The following is a 23,099-nucleotide window of genomic DNA, read 5'->3' as shown; positions in this document are numbered from 1 at the left end:
CATGTCCAACTCAGGTTCAAACCTTGGCACCTATATGGTTCCCTGCTCCCCCACCAGGTGAAATTTCTGAATGCAGAGCCAGGACTAAAAAAAACCCTGAGCACTACAAAGTGTGCCTGAAAAAAAATGTTTTAAGATTTTTTAAATATTTGTTGTGTTTGGGGCCACACTCAGCAATGCTCAGGGCATACTCCTGACTCTGCCCTCAGGGATCACTCCTGGAAGAGCTGGGGCAAGCATGGGATGCCAAGAATTGAACCTAGGTTGGTGGCATGCAAGGCAAGCACCCTCCTTGCTGACCTATCACTCTCCCATTTCCACACACCCCCACACACACCTCAGGCATCTTATTTTCCTTTATTCCTTCTCTATCCTAAAATCTGTGCCAGAAACTGCTTGATTTTGTATTTTGTTTTGCTTTGTTTTGGGAGAAGCCATACTTGACAGTGCTCAAGGCTCACTCCTGGTTCTGTATTCACTCCTGGCAGTGCTTGGGGGACTCAAGGAACTGTTGAGGATTGAACCCAGGTCAGCTTCACATAAGGCAATTGTCACTCCAACCTTCCACACAGACCTTACTTTCCTATTTTCCCTTCTCTATCTAGAATCTGTGCTTGGGGTTTATTGGTTGTGTTTTTTGTTTGTTTGTTGTCTCTTTTCTTTTTTTTTTTTTTTTTTTGGTTTTGGTTTTTGGGTCACACCGGGTGGTGCTCAGGGGTTACTCCTGGCTCCATGCTCAGAAATAGCTCCTGGCAGGCACGGGGGGGGGGGGGGGGGGGGGGCATATGGGACACCGGGATTCGAACCAACCACCTTTGGTCCTGGATCGGCTGCTTGCAAGGCAAACGCCACTGTGCTATCTCTCTGGGCCCTGTTGTCTCTTTTTTAAATCACACACAGTGATGCTCAGGGGCTACTCCTAGCTTTGCTCAGGAAGCCTTCCTGGAATGCTCAAGGGGCTATATGGAATGCCATATGTGACTGAACTCAAATTGAGCTCGTGCAAGGCAAGTGCCCTACCCACTTTTCTATCACTCTGGCCCCGTTTGGTTGTTTTCAAGAATCACTTTGACTTGGACATTTTTCAGCCCTTTTTGTTGCATTTTTGCAAGAAATGTTTCATTTCTTCACTTCCTATCCATTTAATTTAAATTCTAGGGATTCATATTGCTGGAGACTTCTCACTCATTTTGGTGGCCCATGAATTCTTGGAAACTTTTCCCAAAGTCCCCAGACATGCTTGTCATCATGATGGCCCTCAAACCCCCATTAAGCTGGCATGGTCCCTCCAAAACCTCAAGTTCTTCTGGGCCTCAGGCTTCTGGGCCCTGTGCTGGGGACCCAGGATGTCTCCTAGCTAGACATGTGCCTTCTGACTTCTCCCACATGAATGGGAAGATGGGGAGTGGGGCTTCAAATTTCCTCTGCTTCTTGGGGACACACAAATTTGATTCTTGTCTCTTTTTCCTCTCCCAAGAAAAGGAATATATTCTACTCCACCTAATTCTTTCAGGACCTTCCACTCAATAAAACCCATAGTGAGGGGACCAAAGCAATACCACTAAGGATAGGGCATTTGCTTTGCATGTGGCCAACTTGGGTTCAATTCCCAGCATCCCATATGGTCCCCTGAACAACAGCAGGAATGACCCGTGAGTGCAGAGCTATGAGTAATGACTCCTGAGTATTGGAGGGTATGACGCAAAACAAAACAAACAAACAAAAAACAGAGCAAATGAGGGACTTCTGATTGTTTTAACTATCATCTCCCCAAAGTTAATAAGACAAAGGGATTCACCTGAACAGGAGGAGAAAGGGAAGTCAAGGGCCTGAGTAAACTCACTTGAATAATTGGGTTGTTTTTTGGAGTTTTGTTGTTGTTGATATTGTTGTAGGGGGAGCACACCTGACAGCACTCTGGTTACTCCTGGTCCTGCACTCAGAAATTGCTCCTGGCAGGCTCAGAGGACCATATGGGATTCTGGGATTGAACCCAGGTCAGTTCTGGGTTGGCCAAGTGCAAGGCAAATTCCCTATCCACTGTGCTATAGCTCCATCCTCTCACTTGAATTATTTTATTTCATTCTTTGGAGGTGTAGTACTTCCCCCCAGCAGTACTCTTTGCTCAGGAATGACCCCCGGTGATGTGGGGGGGGGGGATCTACTTGGCATCAGCCACTTACATAGCAAGTGCCTTCCTTCCCTCCTGTACTAGCTACTGCTCTACTGAGTCATTTTGACATAGAATGTGACAATGATTGTATCTGGGGGCTGAAGAGATAGCATGAAGGTAGGGCATTTGCCTTGCTTGCAGAAGGAAGGTAGTTCGAATCCTGACATCCCATATGGTCCCCTGAGCCTGCCAGGAGTGATTTCTGAGCATAGAGCCAAGAGTAATTCCTGAGCGCTGCCAGGTGTGACCCAAAAACTAAAACTAAAAAAAAGGCAATGATTGTATCTGGAGAATTGGTCTGGAAGGGCCTTGTAGTATGGGGAATAGTTTCTTTCTGCTTTAACACATCTTACAATATTATGGTTCCATCCTTCAGACTGATATGTGTTATATCTATAATGATAAAAATGTGAAGTCAGGGGGCTGGAGAGACAGCATGGAAGCAAGGCATTTGCCTTGCATGCAGAAGGACGGTGATTCAAATCCTAGCATCCCATATGGTCCCCCAAACCTGCCAGGAGCAATTTCTAAGCATAGAGCCAGGACTAACCCCTGAGCGCTTCCGAGTGTGACCCAAAAACAAAAACAAAAACAAAAGGAGGGGTAGTCATTCCTTTGAAAAGATGCAATTTATCTCTTTAATTTACTAATACAAGACTCTTATTTAACCAAAGCTTATTTTACAGCTAAGAAGGCTGAGTTCACCCAGATTATATTACCTTGGGTCCTTGAATTTTTTTCTCCAACTCCATTCTCTGCTCTCCAGGCCCATTTCCTGTCACTTACTCCTTTTCTGTCATCACCCAAGTAATGATGCTTCAAAGACCTCCTCTGCCAGGTCACACATAAATAACCAACCCTGGCCTCCAGTAAATTCTAGGAGCCATGTCTCAAAATAGATGATCAGTGTCATGGCACCTCACATCCCTTCCCTCTACACTCTGCAGGGCTCACAGTAACACAGGAGAAATGTCTGTACGCCCTGAATCCATGGTCATTGTAGTGGCTTGTCTTTAGGTCAAAAAAATATACAAAATGTTTGGCATATAAAAAAGGCACAGACTGATACCAGGAGGTTTATGGTTTGCTGAAGGAGGCATTTGTAGTGGCAGGAAGTTAATAAGAATTTGGTTTTTGTTTCTGCTTTTATTTTAGGATGCTATTGTTATACACGAAGTCTATGAAGAAGGAGCAGCCGCCAGAGATGGAAGACTTTGGGCTGGTGACCAGATATTAGAGGTGCGTGATCACGAATTTTATTTTATTTCACTGGCGTTTTTTTATTGACTTTGGTTCAAGAGTTCATTTACCTATTCACTGTTTCCTGTTCAGTTCTATTTTCATTTCTCTCCTATTAAATATAACATATACCTGGCTCTTTTTTCTTTTCTTATTTTTAAAGTTTATTACATAACTCATTAGAATCATAATAGTTATCCATTTAAATCTCTAAAAACTTTTTCATTAAAACAGAAATGATGGGCCAGAGTGGTGGTGCAAGCGGTAGGACATTTGTCTTGCACACAATAACCTAGGACAGACTGCGGTTCTTTTTTTTTTTTTTTTTTTTTTTTTTGGTTTTTGGGCCACACCCGGTAACGCTCAGGGGTTACTCCTGGCTATGTGCTCAGAAGTTGCTCCTGGCTTGGGGGACCATATGGGACACCGGGGGATCGAACCGCGGTCCGTCCAAGGCTAGCGCAGGCAAGGCAGGCACCTTACCTTTAGCGCCACTGCCCAGCCCCCAGACTGCGGTTCTATCCCTTGGCATCCCATATGATTCCCCAAGACAAAAGCGATTTCTGACCACAGAGCCAGGAGTAATCCCTAAGTGTCACCAGGTATGGCCCAAAAACAGAGAGACAGACAGACAGACAGACAGACAGAGGAGAGAGAGGAGAGAGAGAGAGAGAGAGAGAGAGAGAGAGAGAGAGAGAGAGAGAGAGAGAAATGATGGAGAGGCTGGAGTGATAGCACAGTGATTTACCTTGCATGCATCCAACCCAGGACCAACCTGGGTTCTATCTCTGTCATCCCATATGTCCCCCAAGCCTGGCAGGAGTGATTTCTGAGCGCAAAGCCAAGAGTAACCCCTGAGCACTGCCAGGTGTGGCCCAAAATAATGAGGGAGAGAGAGAAATGAGAAATGATGTAGCCCAAAATAATGAGAGAGAGAGAAAGAGAGAGAGAGAGAGAGAGAGAGAGAGAGAGAGAGAGAGAGAGAGAGAGAGAGAGAGAGAGAGAGATGAGAAGTGATGGGAACCAGAGTGAGTAATACAGAGGGTTGGGTGTTTGCCTGGCACACTGCAGACCCAAGTTCAATCCCTAGCATCCCATAATATCCTTAGAGCCCACTAGAAGCAATCCCTGAGTGCAGATTCAGGAGTAAGCCCTGAGTAATGCTGCATATGACCCAAAAGAAGTACAAATAGGCAAAAGAAAAATAGTTTATGATCTTGATATCACATGAAGCTTTATAATCTACCAATGCCATTATTCTTTTTTTTTTTTAACATTTATTTATTTACTTACTTTGGTTTTGGGGGCCACACCTGGTGGTGCTCAGGGGTCACCCTTGTTCTGCACTCAGAAATCGCTCCTGGCAGGTTCCAGGGACCTGAACAAAAAAAAAAAAACAAAACAAGGGAATGCCATGAATCGAATCCAGGTTAGTCCCAGGCCGGCGGCATGCAAGGCAAATGCCCCACCACTGTGCCATCTCTCCAGTCTCTAGCAATACCATTCTTGCTTCTTTACTGTGCCTCGCTAAATCCCCCCTTAGAAACACATTTAGACATGAAGGAGCATAAATGCTCACCCCAGGTATTTTAAAGACCTTCTTGCAGCTGTCCAGTTTTTTGTTTTTTTTTGTTTTTGTTTTTGGGCTACACCCGGTGACGCTCAGGGGTTACTCCTGGCCATGCGCTCAGAAGTCGCTCCTGGCTTGGGGGACCATATGGGACGCCGGGGGATCAAACCGAGGTCCATCCTAGGCTAACGCAGGCAAGACAGGCACCTTACCTCTAGCGCCACCGCCCGGCCCCTGGTTTTTTGTTTTTTTTTTTTTATTCCTAGTAAATGTATCAAACTGAGGTCCATATCTTCACCTTGATTCTCGAGTGGATGAGAATATTGACTTTTTTCCCTTAAGACGGTAGATGGTATTATTAAGAATTGAAATGCTGGGCCGGAGAGATAGCATGGAGGTAAGGCGTTTGCCTCTCATGCAGGAGGTCATCGGTTCGAATCCCGGCGTCCCATATATGGTCCTCCCGTGCCTGCCAGGAGCAATTTCTGAGCCTGGAGCCAGGAATAACCCCTGAGCACTGCCGGGTGTGACCCAAAAACCACAAAAAAAAAAAAAAAAAAAAAAAAAAGAATTGAAATGCTTAACCTGTCTCTTTCCAATGGAACCTCATACTGCAAAATCATTATGATTGTTCCCAAAAATGCCAAGGCAGACAGAATGTGAACCAGGGCATGTATGAGGGGAAGAGCCATGCCAGGCATTCTGTAGATGGAAATAAAGAGCTTTCTCGCTGGCATGAAACCATTAGGCAATATTTCTCTCTTTCGATGGCAGGTTTAATGGTACAGCTCCCATTTTACGGAGGGCCTACTCCCGTCTTGCCTTGCAGCTTGAATGGAGCACATAGGCAGTGACATCACAGGGTTTCAATTTGCCTCTCTGTGGTTCACTTCTGCCTCCCAAGATGAAATCAGAGGCAGAACGAAGGGCTGCCAATGAAGAAAAGAAAGAGTTAAGAAGAGGCCAAGCAGACTGCAAATTAAATTTTGGGCAAGTTATAAGGTTTCTCTGCAGGCCTTAGCTGTGCTTCGTCACTGGATTAGGGCATATTCCCAGAACATTCATTAAGCTACAAAATGTACAAGGTTAGAAAAATAAGCACAGCCGCTCTGGGAACTGGTTAGACTTCCTTAGCCAGTAACACCATTTTCATTTTTCAGTGGTTAGGAATAGGGAGGGTTTTCTTGACTTTTTTTTTTTTTTTTTGCATGGTGAGAGAGGATTATTTACCTAGATTTTCCAATTAATTGGTATTCTGATTGGCTTTAATAAATGAGTAATTTGAATTTTTAAAGAGTAGTGATGATGAGGATGGAGTGATAGCAAGGCATTTGCCTTGCACATAGACAACCCAAGATGGACCTGGGTTCATTCCCAGGTGTCCCATATGGTCCCTCAAGCCAGGAGTGATTTCTGAGCACAGAGCCAAGAGTAACCTTTAAGCATCACTGAGTGTGACTAAAAAAAACAAAAACAAAAACAAAATAAGAAAAAGAGTAGTGATGAGTTGGTGAAAGAGAACAGCATATAAGTCACTTGCCTTGCCTGAGGCTGACCCAGATTAAATCCCTGGCACCCCATATGGTCCCCCTAGCACTACTAGGAGACATCCTTGTGTAGAGCCAGAAGTGAGCTCTGAACACAACTAGGTATGGCTCAAGAACAAAACAAAACAAAAAAGCAATAACAAAGAGTAGAGATGTATCCATACATGTTCTTTATATAATTTGTGAACCCACAAATTATTCTAGAATCCTCACTAGAAACTCAAGCTAATACATTCATGAAATTGATTGTGGGAATGGTTGCACAGATTTAAAACCACATACATTTATAGGGTAGATTATTTTACTCTAAATATATTTAATAAAAGCTGCTATAACTCAATAAAATTTATTTTCACTATCTGTATTTGAATTGGCCAGACCCTCAGCTCTAACAGCTCTGTTGCATGAAGTGAAATAAATTCATGCACACAAGACCAGGTTAACTTGAAGAAAGCAAATTATTTTCCAGCTGAAGGAGAATTTAAAAGGTTCAGTAAGAATAAGGATATGGGGGCTGGAGAGATAGCATGGAGGTAAGGCGTTTGCCTTTCATGCAAGAGGTCATCGGTTTGAATCCCAGCGTCCCATATGGTCCCCCGTGCCTGCTAGGAGCAATTTCTGAGCATGGAGCCAGGAGTAACCCCTGAGCACTGCCGGGTGTGACCCAAAAACCACAAAAAAAAAAGAATAAGGATATGGGGGCCGGGAGGTGGCGCTGGAGGTAAGGTGCCTGCCTTGCCTGCGCTAACCTAGGACGGACCTCGGTTCGATCCCCGGGCGTCCCATATGGTCCCCCAAGAAGCCAGGAGCAACTTCTGAGCGCAGAGCCAGGAGTAACCCCTGAGCCTCACAAGGTGTGGCCCAAAAAAAAAAAAAAAAAAAAAAAAAAGAATAAGGATATGTCTTACATGCCTCCTCTGCCTAGGATCCTGGATTCAATCCCTATTACCCCACCACCACCACCAAAAACAAAAAGTACAGGCACACAATCATACATACAAGCATGCATAATGCAAACATTAAAAGGTCAAGTAGGGAGGCAGAGTGATAGTACAGCAGGAAGGGTGTTTGCCTTGCATGCAGACAACCTGAGTTCAAGCCTCTGCAAACCCCACCCCCTACCCCAGCCTGCCAGGAGTGATTCCTGGGCACAGAGCAGGAATAAGCCCTGTTGATTAAAAAAATAATAATTAATAAAAGATAAGTAGGCCATGTCTTTGCACCTGGCCAAAATATTTACCCCTTGTTGTTAGATGGCCTACATCACCAGGGCAGGCACTTCTTCACCCACCTTCCTCCACTCCCAAGACCTAATTCACTACTAGACCATATAATGTGGTTGACTTGGGCTGGATGCTGGGGCCCAAGAAATAACACGGGGGTGAAGTTGCTTGTCTTGCCCATGACCAACCCCAGTTTGAATCCTGCACTGTACCTGGTCCCTCAAGTACTGTCAAGGGTGATCCCTAAGTACAGAACCAGGAGTAATCCCTGAGCATCGCTGGGTATAACCTGAGTCCCCTAACCAAGAAGTTAGATTAGGATCAATCACTTACCTCCTCTCTGATCAGCTATATCCTCCATCCACATTAAAACCTGTACCCATAGCCTCTGTGTACAACTATTTACTGATTCAAGCTCAGCTGTGTCTGCAGGTGGCCTCAAAATGACAAGTAACACATTTGGTAGTACATGTGAGACCATGAAGCAAAGCAACTATACATCAGTGTTTTTTCAAAAATGAATGCCTCTTTGTTTCAGAGTTCTTTACCTTATGCCAGCTGGCCTTCCCTATTTATTGTATGTTTTTGGTTGTTTGGGGGACCCAGGGGCAGGGATTTGGACCACATCTGGCTCTGTGCTCAGGGTCACTTTAAGCAGAGTTTGGGAAACCATAAGATACTTGGGATCAGACTGGGACCAGTTGCATGCAACCTTAACCCTTCAGATCTTTCTGACCTGCCATCATAGTATTATTTGGACAAGCCAAATTTTACTTACAAAGAAATGATCAAATAAGATTTTAGCATGGCAAAGTTTCTAATTCTGTGGTTAATCCAGACTATCTTTTTTCTGCCTCTCATTTATTTATTTATTTATTTATTTTTTGGTTTTTGGGCCACACCCTGTGACGCTCAGGGGTTACTCCTGGCTATGCGCTCAGAAGTTGCTCCTGGCTTCTTGGGGGACCATATGGGACGCCGGGGGATCGAACCGCGGTCCGTCCTAGGCTAGCGCAGGCAAGGCAGGCACCTTACCTCCAGCGCCACCGCCCGGCCCCCTGCCTCTCATTTCTTAGCCAATTTCTCCTCTTCTTCCCCACTTAAGAATAAAATCCCTGGGGCCGGAGAGATAGCATGGAGGTAAGGCGTTTGCCTCTCATGCAGGAGGTCATCGGTTCGAATCCCGGCGTCCCATATATGGTCCTCCCGTGCCTGCCAGGAGCAATTTCTGAGCCTGGAGCCAGGAATAACCCCTGAGCACTGCCGGGTGTGACCCAAAAACCACAAAAAAAAAAAAAAAAAAAGAATAAAATCCCTTTCTAGTCTTGAAGAATAAAATAATGAGGCTATACCATCCTTGATTGATTGTTTTGTTTTTGTTCACTTATCCAAAAGGCATGTTTTTTCCCACTGACAAGTGGGGCTTCCTATTGCCATTTTCTTGTTTTTGTTCTTGTTTGGGGCCCATACACAGTGGGACTCACAAAGCATCCCTAGATCTGTGCTCAAGAGCAACCCATAGGGATGCTTTAGAGAACCATATGCATTAATGGGGACTAAACCAAGGTTGGAAAGATGCAAGGCAAGTGCCTTAGTTCCTTGACTTTCTCGCTCTGACCCACCTTCTTCCCAAATAGTATGAAACACTGCTACTTCATTCTCCCCCTCTACCATCTATGTTATAAATGAGTGCTCCTGACTGGAGAGATAGCACAGTAGTAGGGCATTCACCTTGCAAATGGCCAACCCAAGAGACAGTGGTTCAATTCCCATATGGTCTCTTGAGCCTTCCAGGGGCAATTTCTTTTTTTTTTTTTTTTTTTTTTTTTGGTTTTTGGGCCACACCCTGTGAGGCTCAGGGGTTACTCCTGGCTATGCGCTCAGAAGTTGCTCCTGGCTTCTTGGGGGACCATATGGGACGCCGGGGGATCGAACCGCGGTCCGTCCTAGGTTAGCGCAGGCAAGGCTTACCTCCAGCGCCACCGCCCGGCCCCCCAGGGGCAATTTCTAAGTACAAAGCCAGTTGTAACCCTTGAGTGCCTCCCTGTATGGCCCCAAAACAAAATCAAAACCCTAAACAAAACCCTAAACTCCTCAACGTTTTCCCCACCATGACCCTTTCTGGCTAGGTTTGTTTTTTGTTTGTTTGTTTGTTTTTTGTGGCTCTCTGTTCCTATACCAAAAACCCCATTTCTTTGGTTTTTACCACATGGCTTTCAGGGCCATATGGCTCCTGGTTGAGAAGAGCTTCTCTAAATAATGTCTGTAAATCTTCAATAAAGCACATAAAGAGATACATGCTCCAGTTTTCTCTCCATTGTGTTCTTTCTCACAATAGTTGATGCATTCAGTGGTGTCTTTTGATAAGCAGAGAAAGAAATGTAGACAGTGAATTTGGACATCATTTTGAATCTTAGAAGATAATCTTGGGGGCTGGAGAGATAGCATGGAAGTAAGGCATTTGGCTTGCATGCAGAAGGTCAGTGGTTCAAATCCCGGCAACCCATATAGTCCCCAACCCTGCCAGGAGTGATTTCTGAGCATAGAGCCAGGAGTAACCCCTGAGCGCTGCCGGGTGTGACCCAAAAACCAAAAAATAAATAAATAAAAAGAAGATAATCTTGATGCTGGAATTGTCAACTACTTATGGTAAATAATATTACTTTTTGATGTTTGATGGCATTTGATGGGATATTACTTTTAAAGTTTGATGGCAGTGATCTTTCTTTCTTTCTTTCTTTCTTTCTTTCTTTCTTTCTTTCTTTCTTTCTTTCTTTCTTTCTTTCTTTCTTTCTTTTCTTTCTTTTCTTTCTTTCTTTTGGTTTTTGGGTCACAACCGGCAGCGCTCAGGGTTTACTCCTGGCTCTATGCTCAGAAATCACCCCAGGCATGCTCAGTGAACCATATGGGATGCCAGGATTTGAACCACTGTCCTTCAGCATGCAAGGCAAATGCCCTGCCTCCATGCTATCTCTTCGGCCGGCAGTGATTTTTCTTTTTCTTTCTTTTTTTTTTTTTTTTTTTTTGATTTTTGGTTTTTGGTTTTTGGGTCACAGCCGGCAGCACTCAGGGGTTACTCCTGGCTCTATGCTTAGAAATCGCTCCTGGTAGACTCAGGAGACCATATGGGATGCTGGGGTTCGAACCACCGACCTTTTGCATGAAAGGTAAACAAACACCTTACCTCCATGCTATCTCTCCAGCCCCTGGCAGTGATTTTTCTTAAGAGATGATTGCTAGTGTGTTTCCAAAAGAAGTTTGAAGGCTTCGAGAATCCACCTTCTCCCCTTGGTGGTGACTTTTAGAGTTGAATAGCAAAAGTGGTCTTGTGTGCCCTCTATTGGAACACAGGAAAATATTCAGCACAGCTGAATTTTCTAGGGAAAATGTTTCCTTCTTTGTTCCGTGATTTTGCCTCCACAAATGCTGATAGTACATGCAGGTCTAGAGTCCCCGAGACTGTGACTTATGAGGCCAACCTACCTGCCCATAGCTTCTCTGCTCCCTGTGAAATACCCATTGTTGGCTTTTGCCAAGCCAATATGTAAGGATCAGTCCTGGAAGAAAATGCACTACTAGGGGATGGAGAGATAGCACAGTGATAGGGCATTTGACTTGAATGCTGCTGCAGCAGAAGCCTATCCAAGATGGATGGTGGTTTAAATCCCGGCATCCCATATGGTCCCCCATGCCTGCCAGGAATGATTTCTGAATGTAGACCCAGGAGTAACCTCTGAGTACCGCCGGGTGTAACCCCCTCCCCAAATAAAAATGCACTATTGGATGATTCATTTCATTCGCCCAGCACCAGGCAGATAATATTACCTTATTTCTATTAATGTTTAATTCTTCTATGACAAGTCACACTTTAGCTTGAATGGTATACAGTTGCTTTCTCAGAGCCAATAAATGGAAGCATTTCTCCAAGTCAAGTTCTTCAGGATCCAAAATTAAAGATTAACTGGAGAGTTTAGGGTGCAGAGTGAAGCAGTAATACCACACCTGGTGTAACTTGGGGTTACTCCTGATTCTGTGCTCAAGGTATGCTCCCAGAATGCTCAGAGACCATGCCATCCCAGGTATTGAATCTGGCCTCTCACGTGTAATACATGAACTAAGCCATTGAGTTTTCTCTACAGTCCCTAAAATTCATTTTCGGACATCACCAGGAACAACCCCAAGCACAAAACTAAGGGTAGCTTGTGAATACCATCAGTATGACCTCAGACCTTTTTTAAATTAAAAATATATGCTTTCAGGAGCTGGAGAGATAGCATGTAGGTAGGGTGTTTGCCTTGCATGCAGAAGGACGGTGGTTCGAATCCCAGCATCCCATATGGTCCCCCAAACCTGCCAGGCGCAATTTCTAGCATAGAGCCAGGAGTAACCCCTGAACACTACAGGGTGTGACCCTCCCAAAAATATATATATATATGATTTTGTTTATTTGTTTTGGAGCCACATCCAGTGGTGTTCAGGGGTTACACCTGGCTCTGTGCTCAGAAGTCACTCCTGGAGGGGCTGGAGAAATAACTCAGAGGCTATCTTATTGGGCGTATTGCCTTCTCTCAGAAAAAAAAAAAGAAAGAAAGAAAAACCACACCCACCTGAAAATCAAGTCTCTTTAAGCCAACCAACAGAAGAAGTCCCCTAGTTGCAACCTTGACTACTCCCAAGAGCAACCCACTGCTCCCCCTAAAGACTTTATCACCCCACTTTGAGAAACACTACGTTAAATGAGTAAAGGCCTAGAGAAATCGTACAGGAGTAAGGCCTTGCCTTGTGTGCTACTGGTCTAATCCCAGCACCACTTACAGTCCTCCAAAACACTACAGCAGTAAGCTGTTAGGTTTGGTATGGTCCCCCAAAACCAAAAAATAAAACAAAAGAGAGAGAGAGAGACTGTCAAATCCAGGAAAGAAAGTTTAAATATGCTGTCCAGGGCCGCAAGAGTGTGGCAGGCTGTAGCACATACTCAGCTTTTTTTTTAAATAATATCTTTATTTAAGCACCATGATTACAAACATGTTTATAGTTGGGTTTCAGTTATAAAAAAAAAAAGAAAGAAAGAAAGAACAATCCCCCCCTTCACCAGTGCAAACCTTCCCACCATCAATGCCCCCATCTCCTTCATCCCCTGCCCCCTGCCTATATTCAAGACAGGCAATCTACTTCCCTCACTCATTAACATTGTAATGATAGTTGGTGTAATTATTTCTCCCTTTCCACTACCTTTTTTTTTTTTTTTTGGCTTTTGGGTCACTCCCAGCAGCACTCAGGGGTTACTCCTGGCTCTATGCTCAGAAATCGCTCCTGGCAGGCTCAGGGGACCATATGGAATGCCAGGATTCGAACCACTGATCTTCCGCATTCTCCATGCTATCTCTCTGGCCCCCCGGTGTAATTATTTCTCTAACTGCACTCACCACTCTTCATAGCGTGGACCAGTCCTTCAAGCCCTCATCTCTATTGTCTCTGTGTTTGCTCCTCGAGTCTCCCGAGCAGTGCTTCAGGACAAAGAAAAAAATCAAAATTCTGACAACATTCATCTTTCTAATTTCCCCTTTGATCTGTTTCACAAGTCAGGGCATCCCTGCTGTCTCTGCCTGTCCCAAAGGCAATTCACAGCTCAGAAATATTACTCAGCCATGCCTACAGGTCCACTCCCTATGCTGTCCTTGTGGGGAGGGTCAGGGCCACCACTGTAAAGCACCCCAACCCACTCAGCAAATGCTGGGGGATGGTGCAGCAAAAATCTGACCATTAGGCAGGAGACACTGGAGAAGTAGGAGGAGGTGTCTTTGGATTACACATGAAGACTCCACCTTGCCATGGCCCAAAAGGATGGAGTCTTGAATACAGTTCGTATGGGATTTGGACACATCCTATTGCTTCTTGGGAGAATGAAAATTTCAAATTTGTTGTTGTTTGTTTGTTTTGATTGGAAACCATGCTCAGTAATTCTCAAGGACCACTCCGGATTCTGCACTAAGAAATTACTCCTAGCAGTGCTCAGGAAGCCACATATAATGCTGAAAATCAAATTTGGGTTAGTGGGCTCAGAGAGATAGTACAGTGGTAGGGCCTTGCATGTGGCCAGCCTGGGACAGACCCAGGTTTGATTCCAGGCATCCCATATGGTTCTCTGAGCCTGCCAGGAGCGATATCTGAGCGCAGAGGCAGCAGTAACTCCTGAGAGCCACCGGGTGCAGCCCCAAAACAAACAAACAAATATTCGGGTTGGCCACATGCAAGGCCAAACCTATCTGCTGTACTATTGCTCCAGCCCAAACATTTCTCATTTAATATATGCAAGACCAGAGTGATAGATAGTGAAGTGGGCAGGGCCCTTGCCTTGCAAATAACTGATCTAAGTTTGATCCCTGGCACCCCCATATGGTCTCCTGAGCCCTGCCAGGAGGGATTCTTGTACATAAAACCAGTAGTAAGCCCTGAGCACTGCCAAGTATTTGGGAGGTGGGAGGCGAAACCTATAGAGACTGGTCTAATCATTGATTAATCACATTTGTTTCAAACCACCCCTCATACTGACTTATTTCTGCAGCTCAGTTCCTGTACACCTAACCTGATTAGACTAGTTCACATGCTTTGTTCTTGGGGTCACTCCCTGATGTTCAGCCTATTCATCTTTGCTGGGCTCCTAGTCAGGGTCACCTGGGGGTCCTGCTTCTGATTTCAATTCCTGTGGAACATGGACTGTCCCCAACTGCAGGTTAATGGTACCGACCTGCGGAGCGCCAGTCATGAGGAGGCCATCACTGCGCTGAGGCAGACCCCACAGAAGGTGCGGTTGGTGGTGTACCGAGACGAGGCGCATTACAGGGATGAGGAGAACCTGGAAGTCTTCCCCGTGGATCTGCAGAAGAAGACGGGTCGTGGACTTGGCCTGAGCATCGTGGGGAAACGGTAACACAAATGTCGGGTGTACCACAAATAGCCCTTTCCCGTTAAATTGGAGGGATGGCGGCTGGAGAGATAGCACAGCAGTAGGACTTTTGCCTTGCAAAAACACAGGATGGACCTGTGTTCTATCCTCGGCGTCCCATATGGTCCCCTGAGCCAGGAGCAATTTCTGAGTGCAGAGCCAGGAGTAACCCTGAGGGTCACGGGGTGTGACCAAAAATAAAAAAATAAATAAATAAATAAATAAAATAAAATAAAACAGGTGCTCAAAGATAATAATAAATCCTAAAATATAAAGCTTGATGGGCTGGAATGATAGTACAGTGCACATTTTGCTCAAATTATTTTCCCTAAATTATGCCATTTGGATGGGGCTGGAGCAATACCACATGGGTTGTTGCTTTGCACCCTGCTGATCTAGGTTCAATCCCCAGCATCGTATATGGTCCCTTGAGCATTGCAAGGAGTGATTCCTGAGTGCAGAGTCAAGAGTAACCCCTAGGGGCAGGAGAGATAGCATGGAGGTAAGGCATTTGCCTTTCATGCAGAAGGTCATTGGTTCAAATCCTGGCATTCCATATGGTCCCCCGTGCCTGCCAGGAGCGATTTCTGAGATGGAGCCAGGAGTAATCCCTGAGCACTGCTGGGTGTGACCAAAAAAACAAAAACAAACAAGAGTAACCCCTAGGCACCACCAGGTGTGGCCTAAAAGCAAACAAAAATAATAGAAATAATACAAATGAGCCTATAAAAATTAACATTGCATGGACTAGAGTCAGTACAATGGCTAGGGCACTTGCTTTGCATTCAGCCAACCTGGATTTGATTCCCCAACATTTCATATAGTCCTCCCGATTACTGCCAGGATTAATTCCTGAGTGCAGAGATAGGAGTAATTCTTTAGCATCACTGGGTGCGACCAAAAATCAAAAGGAAAAAAAGGTGCGAGTGAGATAGCCTGGAGGTATGTATGCAGAAGGAAAGGTATTTAGAATCCCGGCACCCCATAAGGTCCCCCTAGCCTTCCAGGAGCAATTTCTGAGCATAGAGCCAGAAGTAACCCCTGAGCGCTGCCAGGTGTGACCCAAAAACAAAAATAAAAGAGCATTGTAAGACCAGTGTGATGTACATTGGGTTGGGTATTTGCCTGGCACTCAGCCAACCCAGATTCACTCCCTGGCATCCCAATCCTGCCAAAAGTAAATTTATTCTTTCTTTTCTCCTTCCCTCCCTCCCTCTTCCTTCTTTCCTCCCTCCCTTCCTTTCTTCTTTCTATCCTTCCTTCCTTCTTCCCTCCCTCCCTCCTTTCTTTCTCTCTCTTTTTCTTTCTTTCTCCTTTCTTTTTCATTCATTCTTTCTTTTCTTTTTTCCTTTTCTTTTTTTTCTTACCCAGCATTGCTCAGGGATTACTCCTGTTATCAGAAAATGCTCCTGGGGCCAGAGTGATCGCACAGCAGTAGGGCATTTGCCCTGCATTGGCCAACCCTGACAACCCATAAGGTCCCCCAAGTCTGTCAGGGGCAATTTCTGAATGCAGAGCCAGGAGTAATCCCTGAGCGCCACTGGGTGTGACCCAAAAAAACAAAACAAAAAAAAATTGCTTCTGACAGACTCAAGGGACCATTTGAAATGACGGGGATCAAACCCAGGTCCATCTGGGTGGGCAGTGTGCAAGGTAAATGCCTTACCACTGTGCTATCACTCCAGCCCCTAGAAGTAATTTCTGAGTGCAGAGCCAGGAGAAACCCCTGAGCACTGCTGGGTGTACCCCTACCCCCCCAGAAAAGGAAAGAAGAACATACAATATGCAATATCATAAATAAGCATGACCTATTAGGAGCAATCATTTGGAAAGTCCATACTTGTGATTGGGGACATGGCTTTGTAAGGAAGGACCTTCATTCCAGTTTATGGGTTGAGCAAATCTCTAGGGTGTCAGTGAAGGCAATTTCATAAGGAAATATTAAATGGTGCCAACCCCCCACTGCTTCATGGTTTTTGCAGAAACGGCAGCGGCGTGTTTATCTCTGACATTGTGAAGGGGGGCGCTGCAGATCTGGATGGGAGATTGATCCAGGGTGATCAGATCTTATCTGTAAATGGGGAGGATATGAGAAGTGCATCCCAGGAGACTGTTGCCACAGTTCTCAAGGTGAGTCCTTTCACTAATTTCCCCCTCCCAGTACAACTAGGTTCCCATTCTGAACTTGCTTGATTAGAAAGTGAGTCTGAGGAACTGGTGAGATATCAAAGGATGAAACACTAGTGCTACAGAAGGTCCCCTGATCAACACCAGAAATGATCCCTGAAGGCAGAGCCAGGAATAAGCCCTGAGCACACAAGGTGTAGCTCCAAAACAAACAATAAACCAATAAACAAACAAAAAAACATGGAAGGCAAAGAGTTTGATTTTTCCAACTCTGCTTTTCACTGGGGAGTTCATCTATGATTATTTTAAATGATCACAATAACTTCTAAAGAAAGCACTTAAGAGTCAGAGAGGTGGCTCAAAGGGATGGAAATTGTATTCTACACATTGGAGGACCTGGCTCCCTAACCCTGTACTTCACTGCCCCAAGCAATGCCTGAGCACCTAGCTGGGAGTAACCTCTGAGTACCGATGGGTGTGACTCCAAAACAAAGAAAGCCAACAGGATTGGATGGGGAAGGACTTTGGAATTTCTTTTGTTTGTTTGGTTGGTTGGTTTTGGGGTCACACCCGGTATTGGTTGGTTGGTTTGGGGTCACACCCAGTGGCACTCAGAGATTACTCCTGGCTCTGCACTCAGAAATTGCTCCCGGCAGGCATGGGGGACCATATGGGATGCCAGGATTTGAACATTGGACCTGGGTTGGCCGCTTGCAAGGCAAATGATCTACAGCTGTGCTCTCTCTCCAGCCCCTGACTTTGGAATTTCTTTTTTTTGTTTGTTTGTTTGTTTTTTTGGTCCACACCCGGTGATGCTCAGGGGTTACTCCTGGCTATGCGCTCAGAAGTCGCTCCTGGCTTGGGGGACCATATGGGACGCCGGGGGATCGAACCTTGGTCCGTCCGAGGCTAGCGCAGGCAAGGCAGGCACCTTACCATTAGCGCCACCGCCCGGCCCCGACTTTGGAATTTCTAAGCTAGGTTTTCATACTTGTGAGATTTTCACTATCTACAACTGTCCTTTATTGGCAAACAAACAAAATAGAACAAATAAACAAAACTTTCCTTCTTAAGATGTGCTGCTATGGACCTCCCTTAAAGGAATCTGCTTGATAAACATTGTTGTAAATTTCCATTCCATTCTACCCCAGCACTTCACTGTTGCAAAGCAGTATGGGAGCTATCGCTAAGGCAAATGACTGTTAATTTAAAAGCCTTATTCTTGGGGCAGGAGAAATAGTAGTACAGCAAGTAAGGCACTTGCTTTACATGTGACCAACCCAAGTTCACTCCCTGGTTTAGTCCTCCAAGCCTGCCAGGCATGATCCCTGAATGTAGAACCAGGAGTTCTACATAGCATAGTCAAGTGTGACCCAAAAAGCCAAAACAAACTTAAGTAAAATCTTTATTCCTAATATAGTCAGCTATCAGTTATTATTTGAGGGAACTTGTATTTGTAGATTCCCTCTGCTTGATTTTTGTGTCATCCTGTCACTACTTTTTCTTCCTTATTTCACTGCTCATGAACATTCATCCAAAGCTAAAAGGAAGAGAAAATAAAGTGTACTGAAATGCAATCCTTTCGCTGGAGAGATAGTACAGTGGGTAAAGTAGCTTGCCTTGCATGCAGCCAACTAAGCTGCATATATGGTCCTATGGCTCTGTGCCATAACCCCTTCCCTCCAAAAAGTGAAAGGAAGGAAGGAAGGAAGGAAGGAAGGAAGGAAGGAAGGAAGAAAGAAAGAAAGAAAGAAAGAAAGAAAGAAAGAAAGAAAGAAAGAAAGAAAGAAAGAAAGAAAGAAAGAAAGAAAGAGAGAGAGAGAGAGAGAGAGAGAGGGAGGGAGGGAGGGAGGGGGAGGGAGGAAGGAAGGAAGGAAGGAAGGAAGGAAGGAAGGAAGGAAGGAAGGAAGGAAGGAAGGAAGGAAGGAAGGAAGGAAGGGGGAGAAAGAGAGAGAGAAAGAAAGAGGAGGGAAGGAGAGAGGAAGGAAGGAAGGGAAAGAAAGAGAGGGGAAGGAAGAAGGAAGGAAGGAAAAGAAAAAGAGAGGGGGAGGAAGAAAGGAAGGAAAAATAGAAAGAAGGAAGGAAGGGAAAGAAAGAGGGGAGGAAGGAAGAAATAAAAAAGAAGGGAGAAAGGGAAAGAAAGAACGAGAGAAGAGGAGGGAGGAAGAAAGGGAGAGAAAAAGAAGGAAGGGAAAGAAAGGAGAGGAAAGAAGGAAGAGGAAGGAAGGGAAAGAAAGAAGAAAGGAGGAAGGAAATGAAAGAAAAAGAGGGGGGAAAGGAAGGAAGAAAGAAAGAAAGAAAAAGGAAGGCAAAGAAAGAGAAAGAGGGGGAGGAAGAAAGGAATAAGGAAGGTAGGGAAAGAAAGGGGGAGGAAGGAAGAAAAAGAAGAGGAGGAGGGAGGAAGAGAAAAAGAGAGGGGAAGGGAGAAAAGAAAGAGAGAAAGAGAAAAAGAAAGAGAAAGAAAGAAGGGAAAGAGAGAGGGAAGGGAGGAAGAAAGAAAGAAAAAAGGAAGATGGGGCCGGAGACATAACAAAGTGGTAAGGCATTTGCCTTACCAGTGGTCGGCAACCTTTTTTTTTTTTCAACTGAGCCAAATCTCACCAAAACCACGATTGAAATTTATTTTGAGAGCTACACAGGGCACGCACTGACAGAGGCTAGAAGCAGAGTCCTGACTCCTGGAGCGGCCACCCTGCACACAGAAGAGCCAAATTAAAAGTGTAAAGAGCCACATGTGACTCCTGAGCCGCAGGCTGCCGACCACTGCTTTAGATGCAGAAGGATGGTGGTTTGAATTCCAGCATCCCATATGGTCCCCCGAGCCTGCCAGGAGCGATTTCTGAGCATAGAGTGCTGCCGGGTGTGACACACACCCCCAAATGAAAATAAAAGAAAAAAGAAAGAAAGAGAAAGAGGAGGGAGGGAGGGAGGAAGAAAGAGAGAGAGGAAGGAAGGAAGGAAGGAAGGAAGGAAGGAAGGAAGGAAGGAAGGAAGGAAGGAAGGAAGGAAGGAAGGAAGGAAGGAAGGAAGGAAGGAAGGAAGGAAGGGAGGGAGGGAGGGAGGGAGGAAGGGAGAGAGAGGGAGGGAGGGACGGAGAGAGAGAGAGAGAAAGAAAAGAAAGAAAGAAAGAAAGAAAGAAAGAAAGAAAGAAAGAAAGAAAGAAAGAAAGAAAGAAAGAAAGAAAGAAAGAAAGAAAGAAAGAAAGAAAGAAAGAAAGAAAGAAAGAAAGAAAGGAAGGAAGGAAGGAAGGAAGGAAGGAAGGAAGAAAGAAAAGAAGGAAGGAAGGAAGGAAGGAAGGAAGGAAGGAAGGAAGGAAGGAAGGAAGGAAGGAAGGAAGGAAGGAAGGAAGGAAGGAAGAAAGAAAGAAAGAAGGGAAGGAAGGAAGGAAGGAAGGAAGGAAGGAAGGAAGGAAGGAAGGAAGGAAGGAAGGAAGGAAGGAAGGAAGGAAGGAAGGTAATTCTTTAATGTTTAAGGAAGTCATGATAGGAAAATGTTTCACTGATACACTTTTGTTATTTTGTTTTGGTTTTGGGGCCACACCCAGCAGGTCACTCCTGGCTCTGAACTCAGAAATCGCTCCTGGCAGGCTCAGGGAATCACCTGGGGTGCCAGGGATCAAACCTGGATTGGTCCCGGGTTGACAACATGGAAGGCAAAAGCCCTACCCACTGTGCTCCGGGCCTCACTTTTCTGTTTTGTGAAGTTGAATGTTCTCTGCTGAGTAACTGCATCCTCCATGCACATTTCTGTCTGCTGTCGCCTTTAGAAACTAAATGCTACAACTTTTCACTCTTCTCTTCTTGTCTTCCCAAGTGTGCACAGGGGCTTGTGCAGCTAGAGATCGGAAGACTCCGAGCTGGTTCCTGGACCTCCTCGAGAAAGACATCACAAAACAGTCAGGTTGTTGATGCCTCCCTAAAAGAGTGACCCACCTTCCCCGCAGGGAGTAACTTTCCTGTTTCAGATGGGACTGGAAATAATGTGGAATGTGCGGTCCACCCACCACACCGAGCCCAGTGTATTTTAGGTGCTGAAGTTTCAAAAGCTAAAGCTCAGTGTATTTTAATGTGTTTGAAATAAAAGCGAAAGGTGGGATGGAAATTTATGAATCCCTAGATTTCTTTTCTCTCCTTTATTGCCTGCACATGTTTTTTTAGAACCACTTTTCTCTCCCACTATTAGTTCAATATTGCCTGTCCACAGCTGTGTTTGTTTTTTAAAGAAAGGGAAAGAAAAAAAAAGAAAGAAAGAAACAACATCTGGTGGCAATTTGACCCTCATTAGCACAACATTGTTCTATTCATTCAATTAAATATTGCTATAAAGTTAACTTGTGACTAGCCACTCAAACATGCAGAGGGCAATTAATGCTTTACTCCTAAGAGAATGGAGGATCTGGGCTTCTCCTGGGAGGAGGGAGGCCATATTTTGTGGGTTATAATTTGTGGATTATATTTTTGTGGGTTAGCCAACATTTTTTTTTTTTTTTTTTTGGTTTTTGGGTCACACCCGGCAGTGCTCAGGGGTTATTCCTGGCTCCAGGCTCAGAAATTGCTCCTGGCAGGCACAGGGGACCATATGGGGTGCCGGGATTCGAACCGATGACCTCCTGCATGAAAGGCAAACACCTTACCTCCATGCTATCTCTCCGGCCCCAGCCAACATATTTATTAACAAGGTTAATGTAAGTGCCACTTTTTAAAAATAAGTTATATCACTATATTTTTTTTTCCGGGCCACAACCGTTTGATGCTCAGGGGTTACTCCTGGCTAAGTGCTCAGAAATTGCCCCTGGCTTGGGGGGACCATATGGGACGCTGGGGGATTGAACCGTGGTCCTTCCTTGGCTAGTGCTTGCAAGGCAGACACCTTACCTCTAGCGCCACCTCACCGGCCCCATATCACTAAATTTTTAAATGGTAACAATTGATAAAATCAAAAAGGCTATGTCTCATTCTATTTGGTACATCATGAAAGCATAGAAACTTAACCTGTGACCCCTAAAGGGTTCTCTTTTGTAATGATAGTTTGGACCTTGATTGATTTATTTATTTATTTATTTATTTTGAGATCGAAAGCGTGACTCTCCCAGATTGCCTTAGATTAAAAGGCCCTCTAAGGCCTTTATCACAAGGCACTCAGCTAGTGTGGTTAACACACAAGTGTTTCTATAAAGCTCTGAGCTGTCTCCTTTGCATTTTTTTTTTTTGATTTTGGGTCACACCCTGCAGTGCTCAGGGGTTCCTCCTGGCTCTACGCTCAGAAATCACTCTTGGCAGGCTCAGGGGACCATATGGGATGCCAGGATTCAAACCACCATTCTTCTGGATGCAAGGCAAATGCCTTACCTCCATGCTATCTCTCCAGCCCCTCTCCTTTGCTTTCTTGATATCTGTGTTATCATTTTCACTCACTGAGCTTGATGGTGTTCTCTGCTACTTTCCCATCAGATTTGCTGTGGTCCTACTGGGCTGACAGTACAATGAAATTTGGAGGAGGTGTAGGTCAACTGCATATGTAGCCATTTGGTTCAGGAGCAATAGAGGTGGAATAATTTGATGGCTTGGCAATCTGGTGAGGTCCATTTGTGGGGCTAGACTGTTTCTTTGTCAGAGGGTGTCAGATATGGCTGCTATGCCATCAGGCAGATAGGGGAACCTGTTCACCCCATTCTAAGATCCTAGAGTTGTCAGTCCAGACCAGACTACCTGGGAAGATTTGGCAGTATTATGGGTTGTTTGTTTTTTGTTTTGAGATATAGTTTCTCTGCTGATAGTTTCTCTGTTTCTCTGCTGACAAGATATGTTGTATTATTTTTTTTAAGTTTTATTTTATTTTTGGTCTTTGAGTCATGCTCAGTGGTGCGTAGGGGTCATACCTGGTGGTGGTCAGGAAACCCATAAGGGATGCATGTGATAAATCCTGGGCTGGCTGTATGCAAAGTAAACACCCTACCTGCTTTACTAAACTAAGTTTTTGTTTTGTTTTCGTGCCACACCTGGCAGCACTCAGGGATTACTCCCTGCCCTGCACTCAGAAATTGCTCCTGGCAGGCTCAGGGGACCATATGGAATGCCAGGAATGAGCCCGGGTTGGTCCCAGGTCGGCTGTAAATGCTCTATTGCTATGCTATCTATCACTCCAGCCTCTAAGTTATCTTTTTATTTATATATATATATATATATTCTACTTTATTTTTATAATGCTTATGGAGATTATAGAATACTAATACTAGGGGCCGGAGAGATAGCATGGAGGTAAGGCGTTTGCCTTT

At 44.9% G+C, this 23,099-nt stretch overlaps 1 protein-coding gene across 1 annotated transcript in view; it reads left to right on the top strand.

Moving 5' to 3' along the window:
• PATJ (PATJ crumbs cell polarity complex component) overlaps window positions 1-23,099 on the top strand; it is a 367,443-nt gene that overhangs the window by 313,892 nt on the left and 30,452 nt on the right. The window contains exons 36-39 of the mRNA XM_049774382.1: window positions 3,329-3,412; window positions 14,486-14,679; window positions 16,681-16,828; window positions 20,639-20,725. Of these exons, the coding sequence (XP_049630339.1) occupies window positions 3,329-3,412; window positions 14,486-14,679; window positions 16,681-16,828; window positions 20,639-20,725 (513 nt within the window). The remainder of the gene's footprint in view (window positions 1-3,328; window positions 3,413-14,485; window positions 14,680-16,680; window positions 16,829-20,638; window positions 20,726-23,099) is intronic.

This window comes from Suncus etruscus, chromosome 6 (assembly GCF_024139225.1).
Source record: "Suncus etruscus isolate mSunEtr1 chromosome 6, mSunEtr1.pri.cur, whole genome shotgun sequence".
In the NCBI taxonomy this organism is placed as follows: Eukaryota; Metazoa; Chordata; class Mammalia; order Eulipotyphla; family Soricidae; genus Suncus; species Suncus etruscus.
Note: the sequence above shows the minus strand (reverse complement) of the source record. Positions and strands in the feature narration are given on the sequence as shown.